Here is a 20,367-nt window from a genome sequence, read left to right on the forward strand (position 1 = left end):
AGCAGGTGCAACCCTTCTTCCGTTTTCAATAGGTCCAATAGAGTTCTAGGGAAGGTAGCCAGGGGTACCACTTTTATGCCTTGGTAATAGCTTAACCAATACGAAAAAAGTTCCCATGGACAACCCTACACAACCATACACATATTTAAACAACTTCCTGGGAGAGTTGGCTATAAACAATTTCACAGTGTCATGAGTTGGCGGAATTGCACATCGCAGAATGTTTTTTTCCTTGGTCAGAACCCTTGGCACACCTAAGGTGTGTTTAGGGAAATAAGGAACTCTGGCTGAGTCAATGACAGAAGCAGCCCAGGTGTAAGTTGCATCTGTGTATGACAGGAGCTGCCCCTTTGAAGCTTGAAAAGGTGGTGACCACCTCCCTCATGCCATCCTCTAAGAGTAGTTCACATCTCCTTCCAGCCTAGGCCCTTTAGTCCCCTTTCCTAAGAGCAATTCACAGGTCCCAGCGGGCTGCGAGCTGACAATTGGGGATTATCTCAGAAAGGGGTACTGGAGGCTATATGCAGGAAAATGCTAAATTTCTAAAAGTAGACAAAAAAACCGATTTTCACATGGCTGGGTCCCATCTGAAGTGGCATGATATGCAAAAAATGATGGAATGAGATGCAGCCCTGGGCAATTGCCAGTGACAGATTAATTCAAGCATTTTATTCATCAACTTGTTGTTTTTATATTTGATGCCCTAAGTGTGCCAGGTATGCCCAAACGTGGGTCCCGGGCTCACTGTGCCACTGGTACCAAGCTATACCTAGCTGAAGAGCCATAAGGAGGACAAAACGGGTCCTGGGTTGCTTGGGTTCCAGTTTAGGAAGGGCCTAGTAAGGAAGTTCGGGCTGGACTGTTCCCATGAGGAGCACAGTCAAGACTAATTTGCATATGGCTTGGTATAAACTGAGGTGGCATGGTGGGCAAAAAATGACCAATTGGGATGCGGCACCAAGCGATTGCCAATAGCTGAGATTAATTCAAGCATTCCATTCATCACCTTGTTGTTTTTACATGTCTAAAGGTGCCATTTTCAAAACAGCAATTTAAAATCTGACTTTACCATCAGATTGGATTTTAAATTCCTTTTGAATCCATTAATTCGTGGCTCTAACTGTTCCCAAAGCAAAGTTATACACTAAAAGTTGTTATACTGTAACCCAGTGTTTTTCTATGGGAGAGCCAGCCCTGTCAGTGAAAAACTATTTTTCACTGCCAGGACACGTAAAACTTAAGAAGACATTGAAAACATTTTAAATACCATGCAATGTATGGCACTTTGGGTCTACCTTAGGGGTGACTTACTAGTATTAAATAGGAAGGTTTTGGCCTGGCAAATGGTTTAATTTTGACAGGTCAATTAGGCAGTGTTAAAAACGCCATTCTAGGCAGCAGTGGCAGGCCTATAGGCGTGTTTTCACTTTGTCACTGTAGTGGTGACATAATCAGTGATGCAGTATACTAGTGATATTTAACTTACAAGCCCTGGGTACACAGAGTACCATATCCAAGGGACGTACACATAAGTTAAATATGCCAATCAGGTATTAGCCAACTGCACCTATACTTTAGGGGTTAGAGCACAAACGGGCCCTGGACGTCAGCACACCAGTGTTCAGAGTCATTAAATCAGCACTAAAATCGAGCAAAAGGTGGAGTTGATCTAGCAAAAAGTGTTCTCTTCCCAAACAATCACATTTTCAGAATCTGTCTGCAGGACTTCAGCATACTAATAGAAGACGCTAAATCAAACGCTCATGCATTGGATGGCTGAAGAACTATGACATTGTAGAATAACATTTCTTGAAAAATGACCTGGCAACTGTCAGAGTGAAATATGATTTGGATTATGATTCTTTTTAAGACCCTTTTGAAGGGAAGAATCTCCTCTGCCAACTGCCTGCCTCTGAATATCTCTACAGCAAATGAAAACTTCTATTTCTATCTAAGAGATCAATATTCAATATTACAGTGGCATCCTTTACCATGCACTTCAAATAGCCAGGTTCAGCAGAAGCAGGCCTTTCTGTCTTCTGTAAATGGAACTCCAGAGACATGTTTAAATGATTCATATTCAAATCTGAACCAAATAATTCCAACATCTTCCGAAAAGATGCATTTCTATATAATTTCATTATCTGAGGAAACTCGCTTGCCCTAAAAAATCCTCTCTCGTACGCTAAGCAAATAAGATCATCTGCTCAATGAAAAGCAGTCAAGGACACATCCAGTAAAGTAGTCAACAACGTACCATTCTTTAGATTAAATACAGAAATGGAAGAAGAAACGGCACTTTACTTGAAAATAACGTCGACCTCATGGCACACATAACTTATGGCATATGAGCGGAGACTGGAAACTGGCTGAGGTTTAACAGTGTCCACCAACACCAAAGGCAGTGCCACAACCTCTTTGGAAGCCAGCAAGCAGAAGATGGTACATGTGGCTCAAAGAGGCAAGTAACTAAGACCTAATGAAATGGCTCCTAGAAAGCTGCAATGTGTGCTGCTAAAACTACTGCAATTGGAAATCTCCCTCAGGTTTATGCTGTGAGGCAAGAATATGCTCTGATGGATAAGTAGCCATCCCTTGCTCTTCTCCCTTTTACTATGAAATGAAATGAAATGAAATGATGTGAAATGAAATGATGTAGATTTGTACAGTGCGAATTGCTGCCCGGAGGCTTCCAAGCGCTAAGAGTACCATATACCCGCCAGAGAGCATCAGCCGGAGGCAAGGGAAGAGTTAGTTGGGCAGACTGAAGAGAAAAGTTTTCAGCTGTTTGCGAAACGCAGAGATGTTGGGGTTGGCTCGGAGGTGCAGAGGTAGGGCGTTCCAGGCCCTGGCAGCATTATAGGAAAACGTCCTGCCTCCAGATCTAGACCTATTTATTCTGGGAGCCATTGCGAGAAAGGTCTGACTGGAGCGGAGGCTCCTACTAGGAGTATAATGGGTGATTAAGTCACGAGTAATCGTGGGGCCAGTGTTCCAGAAGGCCTGGTGTGCTATACACATTGCCTTGAACATAACTCTGTGGCGCACTGGTAGCCAGTGGAGGCTTACCAGTCCGGCCCTCACTGATTGTCTGCGGGGGAGCTCGAGCAGAATGCGAGTTGCACAGTTCTGCACTATCTGGAGCCTTCTCAGGGTGTATTCTGGGGCGCCGAGGTAGAGCACGTTATTGAAGTCAAGGCGTGACTGTATTAAGCCCTGTATGGCCGCCTGTTTGGCTTCCATGGGGAGGAGAGGAAGGATTTTCTTTAACATCCTCATGATGCCAAAACAGGTGGCTGAGAGTTTTGTGGCTTGTACGTTGAAGGATAGAGATCTGTCCAACCAAACTCCGAGACTATGGTGTAACAAATCTTCTTGCATTTTTTGAGACATCTGCCTGATGAGACTAACATCTTGAGAAGGCCCTTGCCCTCAACCCTGGTCTTACATCAAGAAAGAAAATGAGGTGTCTATTTTCGAGGCCAAAGCAAGTTTTCACTGAATATTACTTCAATGCCTTTTGAAGCATCTTCTCACACGTCACATGATACATGGCTGCTATTTCTACCGGAGAATCAAAGGAATGATGGAGGAGTATACGCCACTAACATGCTTCATACGTGTTTTATATGGCTTCCAGTAGAATGACTCAAAAGGAGAACCCAATGTCATGAACATCTCAAATTCTCAAGACAAAATGACAACTGTGACAACAATTTAATTTCCTCACTTTCAACACAGAAAAAAAGGAACTTAAGTCACAGGTGCATGTGGTATCATAAATAACAGTTTACACATCACTTCAGGTGCATACGCAAGACACCAATGACATTCAATGCCACCTGATGTCAATGAAGGTGACTGGCTTTGAAAACATTTCCAAATCTAGTCTGATGTCAGTAAAGAGGTTCGTATAATTCATCTTTGTGTATTAATATCCATTAGAATTGCATGTTTAAGGATAGGTCTAGAATCCCTGCAGAGATGGGTTTAAATGTAAATGATGATATAGCTTGACGACATCACAGAATGAATAAACTGGTACACCTCTCTCTACGACCGAGCAATTTAGTGTTATACAAGAAAAGATTATAACTAAAGAAAAAATTTCCCATACTTTTAAATACGAATTTGCTACAATACAAACAACATAATGAAATAGCTCACCAGGAAATTCTTCCTTAAGGTTAGAGAAGTTAACATTTGCGTAGAGAACAGGTGCAACAGTTGCCATTTCACCTAGTGCTTCTTCTTTTTCCCACTTAAGTGTACTTCGTTGGGCATTAGACATGGTATCCCCTTCCCCCTCCGCAACTGGAGCTGGAGGATTCCATGAGTTGTTGTTATCGTTCATTAATGAGCTGAACGGTGGATTTTTGTCCCTGGTAAATCAAACAACAATTTCAATTATAAACATATGTTTTGTATGTTGGATTAAGAGAAACAAACTTGCAAAGATATATGAAGTCCAATACTTACCACTACTCGCTATAAAACATCACACACCATGCATTAAGTCATACTCAATGTCCCAGGACATACCTGTTGTTCCCTAGAAGAACAGACAGCCAGAGAAAACTAAGCCACTCACTTAAAAATACTCAGAATCCACCTCATCTATTTTCTATTAGTGGGCTTTCCAACAGCTTTTAAATGACAATCAATTTTTAAAGCTATATTACAAATAGGAGGAGGGCGCACACACAGAATGGCCGCCTTTTGGTGAGGCCCCTGTTCCCTGGCACTTTAATCCGCTCATTATCCTGACTTGCTGGACGATAAATACGCCCAAATTACACCATTGGGTTACTAACGTACCCCCCCAGACTCGACCAGCTTTTGGTGTGGCTGTGATCGTTTGTGCCCGTGAAAAACGGCGCAGAACTTTCTCCGAGGACGCAGCTGGAGCCCCTGCTGCTACGAGCTGCAGATTGCGGCACTGGGAGAGCCCGAGGCTTGACACGAGGTGACAGGGCCAAGACGACTATCCTGACCGGAGGTTCTGCGGCGCGCACCGCATCTGCTCAATTCCGAGCGCTGTGCTTCCCCCCCCCCCCGCCTTCTCCACTGCCTGGTGGGAGCTGGGGGGCAATTGGAGACTGGTGCGAGACGGCAAATTAGCAGACTGCAAGCTCCGGCCCGTGAGTACTGGACCTTTCCCCCTCCCCCACCTACTGCACTCCGATCTTCAACAGCCGAGCGGGAAACCGCCCGTCCCGGTGCTTTCTCCCCGGGGGAGAGTGTATGAACTGGTCGTTGGTGCGGACGAGGACACGAGTACCTGCACACCGTTGACCCCCCCTCCCCTGTGGGAGCGATTGATCTGCGGCAGGGCGAGCGCACTGTGGGCGCGGAGTGTCCCTCTGACAGAAGCTGAATGTGACCTCCGCCACTACCCTGCTGGGATACCGAGCAGCTCTCCTCCGCAGAGTGCCTGGCGCGGTGAGTGGCTCTCAGGAATATACCTGCCTTGGGACGCTCCTGTCTTAATACTTGCACCTGTGGGATACTGGTCCTGACTTGCTGGACGGGATGGATGGGTGCAGCCGCTCGTGAATAACGACATCTCCTCCACCTACAGGGCCAGGCCGCCGCTTGCATTTACCGGTGGGGTGTCTTCTGCGCAGATCCTCCTGATACTTGTGGCCTCCTCCTTACAGCAGTACTTACTCCCTATTGCGCAGCGGAGCGGCTGCACTCCTTCCACTGTGTTACACTCGTGCAATCAAGGATACGACGGGCAGTTTGTGCCTCGGTGGCCCAGCGGATCTCGGTGCCGGCAAAGGACAACATGGTGCGACAGGACAATCGACAACCAAAACTTACCTTCGACGCATCCCACAAAAATAAACCCAAGACTGCCACGCCTGATCCTAAAACAAATGGTGTAGGTGCCACTTGCTCTGACACCCCTCCTGGTGACCTAGATATGCAACAAATACTACAGGAGATGCGGCAAGGCTTCGCCACGGTAGTTGATAAAGTCGACAGACTTACATCCAGAATGGATGCCCTGGTTCATAAAGTGGACCAACATGAGGAGCGACTTACGGAAACTGAGAGGAGAATTTCGGATAATGATGACACCATTGCTGCCCACACGACTCAGCTAGCCCGAATGGATAACCTACTGCGAGTTATTGCCGCAAAGAATGAGGACTTGGAGGCCCGCAGTAGACGCAATAACATCCGCGTCACGGGCATTCCAGAATCCACAGCCACGGGACGGATGGAGGAATATGTAGAAAAGCTTCTACTCGCGTCCATTGGAGCCGACACCTTCTCTGCACAATTTATCGTCGAACGGGCACACAGATCGTTGGCACTCCACCGCGACCCATTATAGCACGCCTCTTGAATTACCGCGACCGGGATGTGGCCCTACGAGCTGCCCGTGCCAAACAAAACCTGACCTACAACGGAGTGGCATTGTCTATTTTCCCTGATTTCACGCGCTTGTACAAGAGGACCGACGAAGGTTCTTGGAGGTCAAGCGGAAGCTACGTGCTGCACAAATTGACTATGCTTTATTGTATCCTGCGAAACTTCGTGTTACTCACCAAGGGAAGCAACGGTTTTTCACTAAACCTCAGCAGGTAGAAGACTATATAAAAGCCATTAAAAAAGCACAGCGAGGAGGCAATGGTAGGAAAGCGGCACGCCAAGAAAATCCGCCAGAAACTGATGATGAAGCCTGAAACATACGGCGGAGCACCACTTGCTGATCTTCGCGACTGAGAGACCTTACAGCCTGTATGCGGCAAACCAACTGGGGACATTGGACACTCACCTTCAGGGGCCTTATGCCTCTAATCCAGCGGTAATGTATGCCAGGGACCACTATCCCTCCCTGGCCGTCTACGATGGTAGTCCAGAGCCTACGGCTGGAGGGGGGAGACGTGGCTGTGTGCTCTCATTCTGTTTCCGCTTGTGGGCATACCCCAATGTTAAGACATGACTACTGGGGACTGTTTGTACCCCGAGGGAGCTCTTTGGGTGGGGATTATTCTGGCAAGTTTGGGTTGCTGCAGTGGGTGGGGGAGGGAGGGACGGGACAAACTGTACAATGTTCAACTGCTCTATTAGTGAATAGGGGCGGAGAGCGGAACGGTTATGAAGTTGGAGTAGGTTGGGGGTCTGTTGCCTATGGAGAGATACTGTTTGAAGTTATTTTACTTGGTACTTCTGGCTATCCTTGAACACCAAACTTTTGTAGACGATGCCATGTGACAGGAGACCAGATATTGGAAACTACGGATAAGACTGTGTTGTGGATGTGGGGACTATGGCAGTTTCAGCGTGCACCCATTTATCACCCTTGCTAGCTAGTATGCAACAAAAAACGCGCTCTAGTTTAAATTTCATGACATGGAACGTGCGTGGGCTGGGAGATCCGAGAAAAAGGAGACAAGTGTTATCGTATCTAGATAGGCATAATATACATTTTGCTTTTCTACAAGAAACGCACCTCAAACCACACAGCAGTCTAACATTCGCTTGTAAATGGGCTTCCCACGCTATCTTCTCCTCCTACTCTACATACGCTAGAGGTACCGCGATCCTTGTTAAACGAGGCGCCCCGTTCACACTAGTAGGCCATAAAAGCAGCACATGTGGACGGTATTGTATGATGTGGGGGAGATTGGGCCATGTATCTGTAACCCTTGTCTGTTGTTACGGGCCGAATGTAGATGATCCCCAATTTTTTACAGAAGTATGGGCGGCAGTAATAGACTATGGGCCAGATAATATAATATGGGGCGGTGATTTTAACATGTCGCTTAACCCCCTGGTGGATAGATCTAATCCGTCCCCCCACCATTACACCAAAGCTCGTACTGCGATACATGACATATTAGAAGATTACAACCTCACTGATACCTGGAGACACGTACACCCCACTACCCTAGAAGGCACCCACTATACCGCACATACAGCAACATGGGCCCGCATAGATTATCTGCTGCTGTCGAAGGCCCTCTGCCCGGCGATATCGAATGTGACACACTTAGCCAGAACATATTCGGACCATGCACCGGTTCGTCTCACTTTGACCGCAGACGACATTTGCCCCTCAAGCTATTTCTGGTGATTGCAACCCACCATCCTTTTAGACACTGTCTTCAGGGAGGAATTACGAGAGGAAATGCTGGGATTCTTTGCACGTAACAAGGGCTCCGTAGCAGAGGTTGAGACTATTTGGGAGGCCTTCAAGGTCACATTACGTGGGATTTGCATTTCTAAGGGATCGGGGGTCCTTAAGAGCATCAGAGGTACACTTAATAAGCTTGAAGCTGAACTCAAGACACTTGAACGCTCTCTGGCCCTGCACCCCGACGGGGAAACCCGTGCTAAAATCAGGGACACAATTACGACATACACTGAAGAAGCTAATAGAGAAGCTAAGTTTAGGGGACGGTATTGGACTGCTAGACGATATAGTGAGGGGGAACGACTTGGGAAGGCTTTGGCTTCTGTGGTCAGGCTGGCTCGGCAACCGAACACTATCCTAGAACTTGAAGGGGTAGACAGGGTAGTGTACAGAGACACCACGTAAATACTGAACACCTTTGTACAACATTACACTGCATTGTATTCTACCTCTCGGACTGAAACTCTCGACCTACATGAATATTTACAGGACGTTGCGCTAGCGTGGCTTAGTGACGCACAGAGGCAGTTTCTGGCTGCCCCATTTGAACTTGACGAGGTCCGAGATGCTATTATGAGCATGCAGTCGGGCAAAGCCACTGGACTAGATGGGATACCTGTTGAACTATATAAAACATACATTGACTTTATGGCCCCAGTGCTTAAAGAAATATATGAAGACACTCTCTAAGTAGGACATCTCCCCCCGTCTATGAGAACTGCTCTTATTACATCCCTGTTAAAGCACGGGAAGTCCCCAACAAGCTGCGACTCATACAGACCCCTGTCACTTCTTAACTGTGACGTCAAAATACTAGCTAAACTTATTGCCACCAGACTTAATCTCCTTATGACCAATCTAGTTCTGCCTGACCAGTCGGGCTTTGTCCCTGGCAAGGCGACATCCCATAACTTGCGGACTTTCTTTTCTGTCATGAATAATGTATCGGAAGACTTGCCCCTTGCAGCTATCTTTTTAGACGCCACCAAGGCCTTCAATTCATTAGAATGGGACTACATACTAGCAATAATGGCGCGTATGGGATTCCCCCCGGTTTTCCTCTCCTGGATTAAGCTGCTATATGAAGCGCCTGTTGCCAAGGTCCTTATCAACGGGAAACTGTCCCAAGATATAATTATTACTAGAGGCACTAGACAGGGATGTCCCCTATCGCCTCTGCTTTTCGCGTTGGCGGCCGAGCCACTCGCTTCCAAATTAAGGCAACATCATAATGACAAAGGGCTGCATTGCCCATTGAGACAAATTTTAGTGTCTATGTACGCAGACGACATAACACTTTATATCCGTGACCCACAAGCCAATTTGAACCCTGTACTTCGAGAATTTATACAATTTGGCAGGCTGTCTGGTATACATATCAACTGGTGCAAATCTTACCTGTTCCCTCTGACGCCCGCGACTGTTAGGTTTCCCATGGACTATCCTATAACTTGGTGCGATGATGAACTTAAATACTTGGGAATTCGCATTTCCAGAGATAGGGACGAGCTTATGAGACTCAATTATGGCACGGTTATGTCCCGCCTCACTGACAAAATCACCAGATGGATTGCGCTCCCTCTCTCTATGGCGGGCAGGATCTCCCTGATCAAAATGGTGGTACTGCCACAGCTACTGTATTTATTTTTAAATATTCCCTTCTTTCCGGGACGATATTTCTTCCAGCAACTCCAATCTGAGCTCACTCACTTAGTATGGGGGGGTAGGTATCCACGGTTGAAGTGGGAGGTTATGTCAAGGCCATATACACAGGGTGGATTCGACATACCGGACTTCGAACTATACTACTACAGTGCTCAGGCTCAATTTGCTTTTTTTTGGGTCCTTCAACCTCGATATATGCCACAGATTGCGGCAGAACACTGGCTGGCCCAGCCTGTTCCACTGGAAGGCGCACTGTATCTGCAAAACCCAGGCAGAGACAAGACTCAGACAACGGTCTTGAGCACAGTCAATGCATGGAACCAACTAGGTAAGATACCTCCCTGATATACTCGCCACTCCTCCCTCTAGTTTATCACCCACACATGCCTCTATTACAGGAGGCTCTCTTTCGCAAGCTCATGGTGCGCATGCATGTTACGAAGTGGGGGGATCTATATAAAGATGGAACGTTCCGCTCCTTAGATGACTTGACTAGTGGCGCTCAGCGATCACCCCTTGACACCTTTTTATATATTCGACTTCGTCAGGGACTCAGGACACTTACACACCATTTTCCAAAAGAACCCCAAGAGTTCGTACCCCTGCACAGACCACTATTAAATGCCGCGCCAAAGCGATTGGTGTCCACCATATACAAGTTAGTTCGCTCCCTTAGAGACGTATGCCCACCGGAAGCAAAAGCGCGTTGGGAACATGAACTGGGAATGGTGCTGACTGATGCACAATGGACTTTCTGCATGCAACAAACTGAGCGTATTTCTTCTAGTAGTAGGCTTAGAATACTGCATTATAAATGTATACACAGATTGTATTACACACCTGCACGACTGTATAGGTATAAATTGCGCGAATCAGATGTGTGAAAGATGCCATGCCCCTGACGCTGATTTCCTACATTTAGCTTGGAACTGTGCAGCTGTACAGATGTATTGGCAGCACGTGTTTGGCGCCCTTTCTACAATGATAAATGTTGAGCTAGAACCATCGCCTATCCTTGCACTGTTGGGGTCTGTGGAGTCGATACGTGTCTCACATCGTAAATTTGTTGCATTAGCGCTACTCCTGGCCAAACGAAGAGTGGCGTGTAGATGGGGTAGAGGAAGAGCGCCCAAATTTAAGAACTGGCTGACCGACCTGGTATATTGTCAAGAACAGATTACGTCATATGCTGAATTAATGCCGCTGACCTCGCGGCCCGCTGATATATGGGCCCCGTTGAAATGTTATTTATTGACTTGTACCTATTTTGGTGGTGAGGACGTGGAACGTCGGTCACAGGAGGGGTGATGGGTTGCATCTCCTGACTATATATTCAATGTACTGACTAACCAGTCGCTCTGTATGAGGGATGCTCTTCTGGACAATTGTGCAATGTTAGGTGGAATATGTCCATGATGGTATGCAATGCTGAGAAGCCACTGTGTTGCCACTTAAATGACACATGTGATGAGCTAATGTAAAGCATACGACTAGACTCAAAGGTTCCCCGGATGATTAATTCATGTTTATTCCATTTCCACTGCCTGATATACTGTCTCAGCATTGTCTAACACACCATGTAACGCGTAGAGATATCCTTTATTTGTATTCTCCTGCTGATTGCTTTACTTGACATATATGATGATATGGTAGCCTGTACTGAGAAATTGATTCTGCTTTATCCCTTTTAGGTAATGACTGCATCTTTCTGTGTAACTGTACCCCCTTAAACTCTTGTTGTTTATCAAAACTTGAAAAATAAAGTTTAAAAAAAAATATTACTAATAGGAGGCAGGTATTCCTACCAAAAACATTCATTAAAAAGATTAACCCGTACCCCCAACTTCATCACTTGGATCCCCTCCCCACCACCACCTGGCTAGAGGTCAAAATATGTGGTTGATCATTCACTTCCCTATGAAGTAACAGGGGTGTTCTCCAATCAAGGGCAAAGTTTGCCATCTACTAGGCCTAGTACCGTACGTCTCTGCGGGCACGCGTTATCTCGTTACTGAGGCACCCATGAACAGGCTTCTATTTCCTACTAAAACTGGTCCTTTTATCAATAATATTATAAGTCAACTTTCCATGGCCTGGAAGACTTCAAAGCCCGATGAGTAGGGGGTTGTGTTGGTCCCATCTGCCCGGATTTGAATGCAAAGGGGAAATCTTCAGTGGGGATACCAAACAGAATGGTTCTTAGGAAAGTCAGCCTCAGAGACCTGGATTACATTTGACAGCACTGCATCCCAAATGCCGCAAAATCTAGGGCATGACCACAAAAAGTGATTAATGGAACCGATCTCACTGCTGAACCTCCAACAGAATTGAGACTTTGAGAGTTCAGTCAAGTGAAGGTGAGCCAAGATGCATTGCAACCTATGCAGTATTTTGCATTGTAGTTAACACCCCTGGGCATGCCATTAAAAGTTATTGGATCTAGTAAAGGTCTTTCCCGTTGCTTCTGGTCCAAGGTTATATTTAGTGCCATCTACCACTGCTTTAGGTATGGATTCTTCTATTGGAGGTCCTAGGTGCCCAGGACTACATACAACAAGACCTAGTGGCCATCTTCAGTTCGCTTTTAAAGAATTTCTCAAATGGTGTATGGTCATGTGAGGCCCTGTTTTGACGGATGGCTGTAGGACGTAGTGTCTAATTTGAAGATACCAAAAGTGTTCTGTTTCTGGAATGTGATATGTAGGCTTGATATCTTTAAAAGGTCTAATCCAGCCTTAATGGAAGATGTCCCATAATTGCTAGCAGTCATGAGACCCTCAGCCAGTCAAAAGCCACCATACCAAGGCCTGGAGTGAAGTCTATATTATTAGGAATTGGAAAAAAGTAAGCAATAGGTGGTAAATCCTTGTTTATACGCCAGACTATTTCACAGGTGAGATGGAAAATGCTACTTACCCAGTATGCATCTGTTCTTGGCATGTAGAGCTGTAAAATCTCATGCTTATGCATAGATCGCCATCTAGTATTGGGCCAAGAGGTTTGCACTTTGTTTTTCTTCGAAGAAGCCTTCCTTGTCACGAGGTAGGTGCCCCCGCCTTTCGGTGATAGTGCGCATGGCCACCGACTCCATCTTCAGATTGTTAACCCGCAGAGGGTGAGAGAATGGAGTAGTAGAAAAGAATAGAGATGGCCAGCTGTATATATGAATAGTAACAAGAGAACTACAGCAGTTACAGGTAGGTTGGTGGGCGCATGAGATTCTACAGCTCTACATGCCAAGAACAGAAACATACTGGGTAAGTAGCATTTTCCGTTCGAGGCATGTGAGCTGTAGATCACATGCTTATGCATAGACTATACAGAAGTCTTCCCTAAGCAGTGGCTATCCTGTAACTGATGGAGTTGTCTGAAAAAGGGTTTTAAGTACTGCTTGGCCCACATTAGCTTGTTGTCTGGCTAACACATCTACACAATAGTACTTGGTGAATGTGTGTGGACCATGTTGCAGCTTTGCAGATGTCAGTAATAGGGATGTTCCCCAAGAAAGCCACGGTAGCTCCTAGCTTACGAGTGGAATGTGCTCTAGGGGGTACCGTTAAAGAGTACTTTTGGCTTTTGCATAGCAAATCTGAATACATTTAACGATCCACCTAGCAATACCTGATTTGGATACAGGATTGCCCTTGTGAGGTGGTACAAAAGTGACAAAAAGTTGTTTGGTCTCACAAAAAGATTTTGTTCTTTCAGTGTAATACAACAGTGCTCTTCTAACATTAGGTGTGTAGAGCTCGTTCTGCAACGGAGTCAGTTGGAGGGAAGAAAACAGGTAATTCAACCGACTAATTTATGTGAAATGCAGATACTACCTTAGGTAGAAATTTGGGATTCATACGAAGAACCACTTTATCTTTGTGTAGTTGGAAAAAAGGTTCTTCTATGGTTAGTGCCTGAAGTTCATCCACTCTCCTTAATGAAGGGATTGCAACGAGGAAAGCTGTTTTCCAAGCGAGGAATTGTAGTTCACATATGTGCATGGGTTCAAACGGTGGGCGCATTAACCTTGTGAGGACTATATTAAGATTCCACACTGGGGCAGGTGGAAGTCTTGGTGGTATAACTCTTTTCAGTCCTTCCATAAATGCTTTGATTATAGGCCCTCTGAAAGAGTGATACAAGTTGCCTAATTTGAAGATAGGCTGCAATTGCAGCTAGATGCAGTCTGATGGATGTATAGTCCAAAAATGCAACATGTAACAGATGTTTTGTATGGAAGCATCAAGAGGGTTGATGTTATTGTTATTGCAATAGATAACAAAACGCTTCCATCTGGCTGCGTAGCAAGCTCTTATGGTAGGCTTTCTGGCCTCCTTAATAATGTTCATACAGTCTGGTGGAAGATTCCGATGACTAAACTCTAAGATTTCAGGAGCCAGATCGCGAGGTTCAATTGTTTGGGATCTGGGTGTTTGATTTCTCCATGGCTCTGTGTTAGGACTCCAGGTCACTCCCCACACCGCTCGACTCCTCTAGGACCCGAGTGCCGCCGAGGGTTCGCAGCTGGTGTGCCCCGGGTTTGCATTGCTTTCCTCACTGTACTTTTGTTGTTGCTCTCCTGTATTTTTACTGTGCCATTGTCTTTTGTGGATTGTTAGGCGCTCCTTGTGCGCCCCTGCCCTCGGTGCCCCCCCCCGCTCCCCGCTGTTGCTCCCCCGCGGCCCGCTCCCTTTTTCTTTCTGTTCCCCTGTCCGCCGGCCCATTGGCCACCCCGCTCCAGCCTCCCAGCTGCCCAGCCCTCCCACTTCGCCTCTTATGGAGGTCGCGCAACGGCCGCGCTGAAGGCGCACCAAGGGCAAGCCCGTCCACGCTAGCACCAGAACCAGGGCACCGACTGAGGTACAATACCGCCACCCTCACCGCACTCAACACAGGACGACCTGCCGCCTGCCACCAAGCCACCCCAAAGCGCACCCACGGACCCTTCACCTGCCAAGCATGCAAATTCTCCAGCCTCCGAACCTGCACCCCGCCCACCGAACACAGCAATGACAACAACAACCACCTCGAGTGCATCCTCCTCAACACCCGCTCTGTCCACAAACACGCCGTCGAACTTTGAGAACTCCTTGATACAACAGCACCAGACGTCGCCTTCCTCACGGAAACCTAGATGAATGCCTCCTCGGCCCCCGACATCGCCATAGCCATCCCGAACAGCTACAAAATCACCCGGAAGGACCGCGTCAACAAAACTGGAGGAGGAATCGCCATCATCTACAGGAACACCATCAGCGTCACGACCAACGCCGAAGACCCACTCGCCACCGCCGAACACCTACACTTCCAGATCCACACCAACCCTCAGACCACCCTCAGAGGAACGCTCATCTACAGACCCCCGGGCCCATGGACACAATTCAGCGAAATCATCGGCGACTTCATCAGCCCGCACGCCCTAGCCTCACCAGAGTACATCCTCCTAGGGGACCTGAACTTCCACCTGGAGAAAAACAACGACAACACCACCACCACCACCCTGCTCGACAACCTCGGACTCAAGCAACTGGTGAACACCCCCACCCACTACGCCGGCCACACGCTCGACCCCATCTTCTCTGCCAGCAGCCACGTTGCCTTCAGCCACTCCACCGGACTACACTGGACCGACCACAGCTGCATCCACTTCACCTTCAAGAAGACCACATCCCACCTCCACACGCTAAAGATCCCCCGCAGATGCTGGAGCAGAGTCACCACAGACCAGCTGACCACATCGCTGAGCCAGAACCCACCTGTCGACACACCTGACACCAACGACGCAGCAGACAATCTCGCACAGTGGATCACCAACTGCGCCGATGACCTCGCTGCACTCAAGAAACCCCCAGGCAAGACTAGCAACAGAAAAACCTCATGGTTCACAGACGCCCTCAAAATCGCAAAGAAATCATGCCGAACCCTCGAAAAAGCTTGGCGCCACAAGCGGACATCAGAAAACATGAAAGCCCTCAAGAGCGCCACCTGCGAATACCACCAGATGATCCGCACCACCAAAAGGACATCGTTTAAAGAGCGGCTGGACAACAACTCCCACAACAGCAAGGAACTCTTCAGCATCGTCAAAGAGCTCTCCAACCCCAGCGCCAGCAACAACGACATCACACTGTCGCAAGACCTCTGCAACTCCCTCGCCGCATTCTTCCACCGCAAGATCGCAGATATACACGACAGCTTCGGACTCCAGACTCCGCCTTCAGCCACCAAACCAACCACCCCACCAGCAGCCTCAGCGCATCAGCACTGAAGACACCACCCGCGTCATGAACACCATCCACTCCCGCTCCCCCTCCGACCCATGCCCTCATCATATCTTCAACAAAGCCGACACCACCATCGCACCCCACCTCCGGAACATCATTAACAGCTCCTTCACGTCAGCCACCTTCCCTGGAAGCTGGAAACACGCAGAAATCAACGCCCTTCTGAAGAAACCAATAGCGGACCCCAAAGGCCCTTAAGAACTTTCGCTCCATCTCTCTTCTCCCCTTCCCGGCTAAAGTCATCGAGAAGACCGTCAACAAACAGCTGACTGCATTACTCGAAGCAAACAACTCGCTCGACCCATCCCAGTCCGGATTCCGAGCCAACCACAGCACCAAGACCGCCCTCATCGCACCCACCGATGACATCAGGACCCTGATGGACAACGGAGAGACTGCCGCTCTCATCCTCCTGAACCTCTCGGCAGCCTTTGATACAGTCTGCCACCGCACCCTAATAACCCGCCTCTAAAACTCTGGGATCCAAGGAAAGGCCCTCTCCGACAGAACCAAGAGAGTCCGCCTCCCTCCCTTCCGCTCCGAGGCCACCAAGATCATCTGCGGCATACCCCAGGGCTCCTCACTCAGCCCAATCCTCTTCAATATTTACATGAGCCCCCTCGCCGCCATCGCACGCAAACACAACATCAACATCATCTCCTCCGCCGACGACACCCAACTGATACACTCCCTCACCAAAGACCCTCTCACCGCCAAAGCCAACTTCCAGGACGGAATGAAAGATGTCGCAGAATGGATGAAGCACAGCCGTCTGAAGCTCAACTCGGACAAGACGGAGGTCCTCATCTTCGGACAATCCCCATCTGCCTGGGACGACTCCTGGTGGCCCACGACGCTGGGCACCGCACCGACACTCACGGACCATGCTGGCAACCTGGAATTCATCTTGGACTCCTCCCTCACGATGACCAAGCAAGTCAACGCAGTCTCGTCCTCATGCTTCAACACCCTGCGCATGCTCCGAAAGACCTTCCGGTGGATCCCCACCGAAACCAGAAAGACGGTCACGCAGGCCCACGTCACCAGCAGACTGGACTATGGGAACGCCCTATACGCAGGAACCACAGCCAAACTTCAGAAACGGCTTCAGCGCATACAGAACGCCTCCGCACGACTCATCCTCGACATCCCTCGCCACAACCACATATCTGCCCACCTGAGAAACCTGTACTGGCTCCCCGTCAGCAAGAAGATCACATTCAGGCTGCTCACCCATGCACACAAAGCACTCCACAACATGGGCCCCGAATACCTCAACAACCGCCTCTCGTTCTACACCCCCACCCGCCAGCTCTGCTCCACCAGCATCGCCCTCGCCACCGTCCCACGGATTTGCAGAGCCACCACCGGAGGAAGATCATTCTCCTACCTGGCAGCCAAGACATGGAACTCCCTCCCCGCACACCTACGACTGACGCAGGACCATCTCACCTTCAGGAGACACCTCAAGACCTGGTTATTCGAGCAGTAGTGGCACCCCCCCTCCCTTCAGCGCCTTGATACCCCCACGGGTGAGTAGCGCGCTTTACACATGTATTGATTGATTGATTGAGGAAACTGGGAGTTAAATGAGATTTTTTATGCTGTACCAGAGTGAGCTCCACAGGGTTGTGAACCAGGGTTGACGTGCCCATGTTGGAGCTACCAGGATTAGTTTGAGAGATGTTTGCCTGAGTTTCCGAACCATTAATGGAATCAGTGGGAGAGGTGGAAAAGCGTTAGCAAATATCCCTAACCAGTTCATCCAGAGAGCATTTCCCTTGGATAACGGCTGTGGATACCTGGAGGCGAAGCTTTGGCATTTTGTGGTGTTGCAAACACATCTATGTGAGGGAGTCCTAAAGCTTGGAAATATGGGTGGAGAAATTGAGGGTGAGGTTCCCATTTGTGTATTTGATACCTCGGCCTTCTGAGGAGGTCCGCAATCTGGTTGTTGACTCCTGGGAGGTGTTCCGCTAGGAGATTGATACTGTGGTGAATAGCCACCTCTAGATGTCTTGAGTGTGTCCCCTTGGTTTCTGTATGTAATATATAGCTGTCATGTCAGTTCGAACCAAGACAGCTATGCCAGACAGGTGATCTTGAAAGGCTTTGAGAGCTAGAAAGATTGCCATCAGCTCTAAATGATTGATGTGGAGCAACTTTTGCTGGTGGCTCCCCAGCCCTTGTACTGTGTGTTGTTGAAGATGAGCTCCCCAGCAAGTTAAGGACGCGTCCACTGTTAATGCTGTCAGTGGAACCGGGTCTATGAACGGCCTTCCTTTTGACAAATTTCGGGTGTTCCACCACTGCAGACAGCGATAAGTAAGGCGCTTACCAACACTAGATCGGCTAATAGACCGTGTGACTGGTTCCACTGACTGGATAAGCATTCTTGAAGTAGACGCATGTGCAGGCTGGCATGGGGCACGATCATGATGCAAGACGCCATCATTCCCAACAACTGCATAAAAACTCGAGCTGGAAATGACTGACTGGCTTGAAAATGGAGAAATAGTGCCTGAATGTTTCGAATTCTGGCTGTGATGGGAAAAGGCATTGCTGTTTGAGTATCCAAAGTGGCTCCTAGATAGTTCTGAGTTTTGGCTGGCTGAAGATGTGAATTTAACACATTGACTGTAAACCCCAGCTGGTGAAGTAACTGAATGGTTACAGAAGTATGCTTGCGGCATTGTTGGTAAGTGCCAGATTTGACGAGCTAATCGTCCAGGTATGGGAAGACATGAATGCTTTGTCTTCTTAGATGCGCAGCTACTACCACCAGACACTTTGTGAAAACTCTGGGAGCAATGGTGACTCCGAATGGGAGTACCTTGAATTGGTAATGTTGATCTGCTCCACAAACCTGAGAAATTTGCGGTGAGCAGGGTGGATTGTAATGTGACAGTAGGCGTCCTTTAAGTCTAGAGTAGACAGAAAGTCGCCCTTTTGTAAAAGGGGCAGTACCTGTTGAAGTGTTACCATGTGGAAATGGTCTGACTATGTAAAAATGTAGTTCTCTAAGATCTAATATCAGTCTGAGAGCCGTCCATTTTGGGAATTAGGAAGCAAAAGGAATACACTCCTGACCCTTGATGTTGTGGTGGTACAGGTTCTATAGCTTGTTTTAGCAGTAGGGATTCTACCTCTTGTTTGAGGAGGTGTAGGTGATCCGGTGAAAGCTTGTACAACTTTGGGGGAATGTTTGGAGGAGTGTTGATGAACTCCAGGCAGTAACCAGAATGGATAATTTGTAGAACTCACTTATCTGCTGTTATTGACTACCACAGGTGTTAAGTGGTCGGGGGAACTAGGGGCAAGTCACAGCTTTGTATTGGAGGGGGAGGTACGCGTGTTCGAACCTCTACCTCTGCCTTTGCCGTTATTTCCTCTATAACCCCCTCTGAAGTAAGTTTTGGAACCTGAGGGTTGGTTATTGCCCTTATAGGTGGATGCAGTTTCCGAGGAAGTAGTTTAGGACCCTGCCCGATAGAAAGAGCGCCGAAAGGAACCACAGCTTTGTGTAGACTGAGGGGCTCCCATAGATTTAGCCACTTCAGTATCTTTTTTCATCTTCTCAAGTGAAGAATCTACCACCGGCCGAAAAAGGTGCTCTTTATCAAAAGGTGTGTTCAATATGGAGGTTTGAACCCTGATATGCGTAGACAGGTGTGTCTTCTTAAAAGGACACTAGTGTTCACCGCTCTGGCAGATGTGTCAGCAGCATCTAGGGAGCACCTAATTTGATTGTTTGAAATTGTCCCTCATGTACCAGGTCGTGCACTGGCTAGCAACGATTGTGTGTTAGATATGTGCCAGAAGTTAGCTGCCAGGGAGTCCCTCCCTGAAGCATCAAGGAGCTTTGACTTCTTATCTGGGGGTGCAGCGTCTCCTGTACTTTGGGAGTTTGCCCTTTTGTGTGCATTAGAAACTACTAACGAGTCATAGGGTAATCGTCCTCTATGTAGACTGGATCAGAGGGTGCAGGTCTGTATTTTTTATCCACTCTAGGGGTAAGGATGCGTGCCCTGACAGGATCCTTAAATATCTCATCTACATGCCTGGTCATTCTTGAGCATGGGCAACATATGTGTTGATTTTCGTGTGCTGTTCAAAGTTTCAAAAGGAAATCCTCTTCAAGGGATTCTTTATGGAGCTGGACCCCATTGTAATTGGCAGCCCTGCCTAGCCATTCAATATAGCCTAGACTGTCAACTGGCGGAGAGGGCCTGGAAGGATATAGGTCAGGATCATTGTCTGTGGGCGAGTCAG

At 47.9% G+C, this 20,367-nt stretch overlaps 1 protein-coding gene across 15 annotated transcripts in view; it reads right to left on the minus strand.

Annotated features, from left to right (window-relative positions):
• KMT2C (lysine methyltransferase 2C) overlaps nucleotides 1-20,367 on the minus strand; it is a 1,799,940-nt gene that overhangs the window by 677,293 nt on the left and 1,102,280 nt on the right. For all 15 annotated transcript variants that reach the window (XM_078663231.1, XM_078663229.1, XM_078663237.1 and 12 more), the window contains one exon: nucleotides 4,168-4,382. In XM_078663231.1, the coding sequence (XP_078519357.1) occupies nucleotides 4,168-4,382 (215 nt within the window). The remainder of the gene's footprint in view (nucleotides 1-4,167; nucleotides 4,383-20,367) is intronic.

Source organism: Lissotriton helveticus, chromosome 10, assembly GCF_964261635.1.
Source record: "Lissotriton helveticus chromosome 10, aLisHel1.1, whole genome shotgun sequence".
Lineage (NCBI taxonomy): Eukaryota > Metazoa > Chordata > Amphibia > Caudata > Salamandridae > Lissotriton > Lissotriton helveticus.